Below are 8,700 nucleotides of genomic sequence, written 5' to 3' on the forward strand. Positions count from 1 at the left end.
GTCATTCCTGTTAATTTGTATGTAATATAATTTTTAATCTTCGGATTTTCTAAAATATGCTGAGCCACTGGTTTTGATTGATTAATTTCAATGTCTACCCTGATTATTTAACTTTTAAATTATATATATATATAGATAAATATATATATATATATATATATATTATATATATATATAGATAGATAGATAGATAGATAGATAGATAGATAGATAGATAGATAGATAGATAGATAGATAGATAAATAGATAGATAGATAGATAGATAAATTAGAGGAAAAATAAAAATAAGACAGAACGAGTATCGCGATATATATATATATATATATATATAATATATATATATATATATATATAAGTTCATTAAGAATGCACCAAGTTTGAGAGTCGTTAACTCTAATGTTTAATCCTGACAATTCTTCGTTTTACAACATTGAAGACTTACATCATAACCTTTCGAACGTAATTTATGCTTTCTGATTATATTGTGAGTTTTCTTTTGTAAATCAATTTTGAACCCATGGACAGATAAAAAAAATCATGTCGTTCATGAATATGAGTTCTATCGTGGAACCGTTCATACCAGACAGCTCAAAACATCAATGCAGTGTTTGGTAATGATGTGGCAAATGCGAGCACTTTACGTCAATAGTTTGAGATGTTCCGGTCTGGTGACTTTTCTTTTGCAAATCAGCCCCGTGCTAGGCCTGAGACGAAGGTGGATAATGAAGAGCTGGAAGCTGTTGTGGAAGCAGATACATCTCAAACTACGTGTGAGTCAGCAGCAAAGCTTAATGATTCGAATCCATCTGTATTCGACTATCTGAAGCAAATTGGCAAGGTAAAGAAGCTGGACAAGTGGGTACCACACGAACTGAACGAGCATGAAATGTCACGTCGTCTTGAAATTTGCTGTCACAGCATGAAAGCGAAAAAGTTTCGCATCGTATTGTTACGTAGGATGAAAAATGGTTTCTTTTCAACAATAGCAAGCCTTCTGCACAGTGGTTGAATAAAGATGGAGTACCAAAACACAATCTAAAGATGAATATTCACCAAAAACGCTAATGGTGAATGTTTGGTGGTCCAGCGCTAGTGGCATCTACTACAACTTTAGGAGACCCGGTAAATCAATTACATCGGATGTATACATCAACCAACTGGGTGAAATGATGAGGGGACATGCAATTATACAAGCGAGATTTGTCAATAGAGACAGGCCAATTCTCTTCCAAGACAATGCTCGACCACATGTTGCACAAAAAACGCTACTCAAGTCACAAGAACTTTACTTCGAAGTAATCTGTCATTCACCATATTCACCAGACCTTGCACTAACTGACTATCGCGTTTTCCAGGCATTAGATAACTTTTTGCAACGAAAAAACCTCAAATCTGAAGTAGATGCAAAGATAGCCGTTCGTGATTTCAACACCTCTTGCTCTTCATAATTTTTCGTTGCCGACATAAATGAGCTACCGATGAAATGGCGAAATTGTGTTGATAATTTAGGTGCCTACTTTTACTAAATGCATTGCTTTTTGTTGACATAAAGTAAAATAGACTTTAAGTTCGAAATCGGACATTTAATTCTTAATGATTTGACATATATAGATGTATAAAATTTAAATTAAGAAGTAAATGTAGAAATCTTGATCAACCACAATTGACTACCATCGATTATTATTTTTTAATACAAAACTTTATCCCGCCTAACAGCCGTTTCTGCTTCCAATGGCCTACATTGTTGCCAAAGAAAATTCTGAGAACAATATTCCTCATATTTTGTAACACGTTCGATCTGGAATATGGAGCTTCATCAGAGTGAAGAAAAATACATAGAATAATAGAAAAGAAAAGATGAGCCTCGAGAGGAGGAAAGAAGGTTTATTATATTTGAATCACATGATTTTGCAGTGTAAAGCTTCATGCCGTTAAGTAAATGACTATACTAGAAAATTAACTGATGGGTTAATCTTCCTTTAGGGGTTACAGTGTGTATAAATAATAAAACGTAAAACAAGTACTTTAGCATAACGGGATACGCCAGTAGGTCTATGAAAACAGAGAGTGATAGTGACATAACGTTTAGAAGTAATCATAAAATTCTTAAGAATATGTAAATAGTACTAATTAATACTTATCCAAATAACAATAATAATAATAATGATGATAATAATAATAACAATAATAATAACAACAATAATAATAATAATAATAATGATAATAATAATAATAACAACAATATTAATAATAATAATAATAATAATAATAATAATAATAATAATAATAATAATAATAACATATCAAGTATGATCTAGCAAACTGTAGTAGGACCCTGTATCAGTAACTATAATTGTATTTAGCAAGTGATTTAATTGTAATCACTTAATTAATTTGGAGATTTGCACTTATAACCTCTCATAGGTACACTAGACTGAATGTATTTAGGAATGTTTAGACATTTACTGTTTCTCCATTAAGACCACCGTTTGTGTACTGTGGTTGTTATTTCAGAAGATAAACTGAATATAATTCTATAATCGAAGGTCAATTCCCTAGCCATTAATCCCCTTAACGGTAGTCTCCCCTTAACCGTGGATCCTACCTTCGCATGTTACAAAATATGACGAATATATTCTCAGAATTTTCTTTCCCAACACTGTGGGACATTGGAAGCAGAAACGGCTGTTACATGCGATAAGTTTTGTATTATAAATTAATAATCGATGTTAGTCAATTGTGGTTGATCAAGATTTTTCCATTTTCTACTTAATTTAAATTCTGATAAACTGTTGTTTCACTTTGTCATTGCCTCTAACCTCTGAGTATAATATGCTTGCATAAGTATTCCTAGGGTAATTTATACCGGTAGTATTTTCTCTTAGACGATTCTTCCAACCGCTAACTCAACTAACCTGTGTGTGAGAGGGAGAGTGAGAGAGAGAGGGTGTGTGTGTGTGAGTCAAAAAGTAATATAGACAGTGGTGTGGGATATGTTACCAAAAGGGAAAATCATAATTGTCACTAAATATGACTAGGGTCTTAGAAACACCTACATTGCTAGAAATAAGAGCTAAAACTTTCTAATGCTATAGTGAAGGCACATATTTGTTCACATATACGCTGACAGGAACTATAACCGCCCGAAAACAACGATTTATACACAAACACATATACACACACATATACACGCACACATATACATATACATATATATATATACAAACATACATATGCATATATTTCATGCGTTGTACTTATCGAAATATCACTGAATTATGTGATTTCATGTTAGTGAGCTGGTTGAATTGTTACCGCGCCGGAAAAAATATTTAGCGACGCTTCTTCCAGCTATTCAGGTTCAGGATTCTAGTTCCGCCGCGGTTAACTTTGCTCTTCATTCTTTTTAGGGTGATCAATTAAGCCCCATTTGAGTACTGGGGCCAATCTAATCAACATGCATCATAACTCAAAAAAATTACTGGACTTTTCAAGTATTTGAAGCCATTATTTTACCAGCGACGTTGAGGGATTAGAAAGATCTGTAGTACGTGGAGGAATGCTTTGAAGTGCTGGTTTCATTTTGCTTTTTCATATATTTTCTATGTTCAAATGACGCTGAGTGAACATAGATTTTCATCCCTCCGAGGTCGTTAAATTAAAGCATCAATCGATGGAATTAAATAACACTTCCTCTCAAACTCGCTGAATTATGATTCAATTAGAAATAATTAATTTTACCGGTAAAATCCGACGACATCGCGTGATTTTTTTCCATAGTTCTTTATTAATTTATTTCTTGTCTGTAAATAAGGAAATCAACGGAAATTATATTCAACAAATTTTCGATGTTATGTTCATTAACAAACCTTTTTTAAATTCCTAAATACGACAACAACCATTAACAAAAGAGAAATACTAATTGATATATTAATATTGTAATGCGATGTTCTAATGCGAAAAATAAAATAAAGACAGCCGTTAGTAGATTAATAATATAAACAATAGTTATTAGTTGTACAAATTAATGTTTGTCTAGCTTTGTAGTAAAGAAATGAGAATAATTTCGAGAATGAGGAATGAAAAATGTTTACCGCGAAAATAAATATTTACTCTTGATTAATAGATCAAAGAGAAATAATATATCAGTGACATTATTAGCATTCACCCAGGCTTGTACCAATTTAGGTACCCCGCACTACCAAATATATGAATAGGTTGGATATATATATATAATATATATATATATATATATATATATATATATATATATATATATATATATATATATATATATATATATATATACATATATATATATACATATATATACATATATATATATAAACACACATATATATACATATATGTACTAGCAAATACGTGAATAGGTTAGATATAATATATATATATACACACACACTTATATATACGCATATGTGTATATATTTAGATATATATGTGTATATGTATATACATATATATATATGTGTGTGTGTTTATATATACATATATACATATATATATATATAATATATATATATATATGTATATATATATATATGTATATATATATTTATATCCAACCTATTCACGTGTTTATATATATATGTGTGTTTATATATTATGTATGTATATATATATATATATATATATATACATATATATATACATATATACATATATATATATAAACACACATATATATACATATATGTACTAGCAAATACGTGAATAGGTTAGATATAATATATATATACACACACACTTATATATACGCATATGTGTATATATTTAGATATATATGTGTATATGTATATACATATATATATATGTGTGTGTGTTTATATATACATATACACATGTATATATCTAAATATATACACATATGTGTATATATATATATGTATATATATATTTATATCCAACCTATTCACGTGTTTATATATATATGTGTGTTTATATATATATGTATGTATATATATATATATATATATATATATACATATATATATACATATATACATATATATATATATATTATATATATATATATATAATATATAATATATATATTAATATATATATATATATATGTATATATGTATTTATGTATATATCTATCCAACCTATTGTGTGCGTGTGTGTGTGTCTGTATGTTTGTCTTTTACCTTTTAATCTAGCTGTTTCTATCATTGGCTTGAAGCCAAACAAATCGACCCTGGAACTTATTTTTTCATAAGCCTGCTACCTATTCTTTTGCTGTCTTTTGCTGTCCAACCGGTAACTTACCAAAACGCACGTACACCAAACCAGTTGTCAAGAGCTAACGGAGGACAAATACAAACACAAAATAATACTCATACAGATATACATATATACTACAAACGTCTTTAATTTTCCGTCTACCAAATCCGCACACAACTATTAGCTCGACCCAAAGTAGAAATGTCTATCATAGAAATTACTTGGCAAATACTTACCGCGCCTTGAGACTGGACGAGGAACTGCGTGTTTGAGAAGCAGAATTCTTATCGTATGGCCACCCTGCACCCACAACAGCGATGACGGTGATTTATCCGCTACTGACAACATAAGCAAGAGTCCTTGTATGCAATAAGTATTATCCTGTAATTATATATATATTCCCGAGTAAGAACATAAATGTGAAACAAGATGGGAAAGATAGCATTGGAAAATGCTTTATTATTAATGCTGCAAACCATCACTTAAGACTCCCGCTCGTCGTTCCAGTCCATCGGACACGATTAACGGGAACGTGAAACTCTGAGTAGTCGAGCAAATAGATCCCAGTACTTATTCTAGTAAGCCTAGCACTCATTCTATCGGAATCTTTTACAGAACTACAAAGTTACGGGGACGTAAACACACCAACATTGGTTATCAAACGATGGTGGTGCGTTAAACCCAGACACAAACAGATATATACATGCATATATACGACGGGCTACTTTGACTTTCCGTCTACCACATCCACTCAAAAAGGCTTTGGTCGTCCCGAGGCTATCGTTGAAAACACTTTCCCAAGGTGCCATGCAGTGGGACTGTTCCTGGTACCGTGTGGTTGGGACGCAAGCTTCTTGCCACACAGCCATGACTGCATCTAGATACACACAAAAACATATGTGTGTGTGTGTGTGTGTGTGTATTAGCTGGTGTGTGAATAATAAATGTGCAGTAGTGGCGACAAAATCACTTTCGTATGCATACAGCTGTTTCTGCTATAAGTAAGCGTACGTGAACAACTGAACACCTCTGTAGGATATCACGTAGCCTTGTCGGGACAATTTGAATGAACTTCTATGTAAGCAGAAACATATGTCTAAATACATCCACACACACATATACCCACACAACCACACAAATAGTTACGTAAATATCGAACGAAGAGAATGAGTATCCACACCGCATTGGTGGATAGAAGGTCTTAATTCTCGTAGCAAGGCTACCATTAATTTCATGCTAATAAAAATATCTTTATATCTTAACAGATATCTTTATATGTTTGTCGCCATTTTGATTGAAAACACAGTCTCGTGAATTTGCAGAAAGTCTTGGAAAGGAAACCAATAAATCTAGGGGCACTACCCTTGGTTAATAATTTTTGAGTGGTTATTTACCTTGGATTTGACATTTGAGAAAAACAGTGTATAACAACTCTCTGGGCAATAAATTTGTTTCCATTATATTATATTCTGGCTATATGTGATGTTCGTATATTTGGTTTGTGCGCTGAGGTAGTTCGCCATGGAGGCATGTTTCTGCTATGTGTAGAGCTCATGTCTTTTATATATTCGAATTTGACATCAAGCAAAAGAAACGATCCTGGTGGGGTTAGCAGCGCAGGTGGTGGTTCCTCTTTGATGTGTCTAAGAGTGAAATATTGCTTGTGTATGCAGGGAGAGTAGGTTTCATCTCCAATATTTAGGATGTTATATGTTGACTGTATGATATTTACGTTTTCAGTGGTACACATTTGATACCTCGTTCTCTGTATATTCTGGCCTCAGCAATGATGTCCCATTCTATCTGAGGATTATATATACCTTCTTCATTCAATGTTCATATCATATTGCATCTTTTACTTTTGTCCCGGAAAGACGGCAGGTGTTGCCCGTCATTCCGATATACGCCTGTGATACTCGGTTGGGATCCATGAATTTAGCTTTGCATATAACTTCTTCTTCCGGAGAGTTGTTATTTAGAAAACAGTGATTTGGGGAACTACATTTACATTGACTTTAGTTGGTATTTCTGGTGTGTTTATTGTTATTGTGGTCGAATATTATTGACTCTATATTGAGGAGGCAAATTCAACAGTGTTTCTGTTGGAGATTTTGTGATATTTTTCTCAATGCGAGAAATGATGAAAAATTAAACTTAAGAATTTTCTGGTTATGTTAGGGGCTACATTCATGATATACGGTGGGTTAAACCATAATCTTTTCCACTGTCTGTGTCTTCGTAGTCTTTTTAAATTTCGTTCAAACTTTATGCTTTCTTATAGTATCGAGCGGCCGTTGAAAAGTGTCTTCATCGGCGGATAATAGGGGACGCGCCTGCAAATGTTATTAACTAGTTGTTTAATGACTACTGGTTAGTGATGGGAGCACCTGTCTATGTAAGAGATTTCCTTATTTGGCTTATTGTAGAGTTTAAAGTTGACGCTCACACCACCAGGGTAGTTTCTTTTTCTGAACGCGGAAATTGAATATATATATAGCACGACCTCTATAGAGGAATCATGCTCCAATGAGGATCTAACTCAACACACAAATATACAAATATCACATATACCCGGAATATAATATGGAAACAAATTTACCATCCAACATTACTGGTTTCCCAAATGTCATATTCGAGCAAGATAACTACCCAAAAATGTGTTATCCAAGAGTCGCGCCCCTTAATTTATGGTCTCCTTTCTGCGAATTCACAAAACTGCTTTCATCTAAAACAGAGACGAACATGTGATCAACTTAGAAAATTGTAAAAATATTAAGATATCTTTCTTAACATGAAACCAATGGTATCCTCAATACACACACACACGCATACACACACATATATATATATATGACGTACCCTGTAATTATGGGAAAGCGGAGCTTATCTCTTGGATCCGTTCGCATATTGTTTCACTAATACAATAACAACAATGCAAAGTATGTAACCTTCAAAACGGTTTTTGTGCATTTACAGAAAATACAGAACTGTCTTAAACAGGACTTTGTTTTTGAGAATTCCCATTTGTGAGTCAGTTATGTAATAACATGAAATTAGTTGTCCGATAGTAAAACTTCAAATAAAGTAGCCCCGAAAAGAGTTTAATGCCTTCCCAGAGTATTAGAACATGGGAAGAAATACTAATAAGGTATGTATACTAAAATTGTGAGGCTTCTTACATAATAACAGGCTAATCAGATATGAGGTAATAACAATTGAAAGTAAATAACTCTGAAAAGGGCTTACCCCTTCGTTTGATATACAGGACAGACCCCTTCGTTTGATATACAGGGAAATGCACAGAGAAAAGGAGAAAGAAAATAGGTAAAAGGGATGGGAACAGATAGTCGGGAATAAAAGAATGAAGAATTGATAATGTTACATATATAAATTTTTATACGGTCCGTAATCTTGTCGCATCTTAATAACTATTTACATTCTTAGTCCATTCCT

General features: G+C 32.6%; 1 protein-coding gene across 1 annotated transcript; it reads left to right on the forward strand.

Moving 5' to 3' along the window:
- Positions 1-655: 655 nt before the first annotated feature.
- LOC115214834 (histone-lysine N-methyltransferase SETMAR-like) lies at positions 656-1,009 on the forward strand. Its single transcript, XM_029783867.1, has one exon. It carries the CDS (start codon positions 656-658, stop codon positions 1,007-1,009), a length of 354 nt encoding a protein of 117 aa, XP_029639727.1.
- Positions 1,010-8,700: the final 7,691 nt, after the last annotated feature.

Source organism: Octopus sinensis, linkage group LG8 (assembly GCF_006345805.1).
Source record: "Octopus sinensis linkage group LG8, ASM634580v1, whole genome shotgun sequence".
NCBI lineage: Eukaryota > Metazoa > Mollusca > Cephalopoda > Octopoda > Octopodidae > Octopus > Octopus sinensis.

Bases quoted from the DNA above. Each gene is read 5' to 3' on its own strand.
- LOC115214834 (XM_029783867.1), top strand. From the start codon at position 656: ATGTTCCGGTCTGGTGACTTTTCTTTTGCAAATCAGCCCCGTGCTAGG.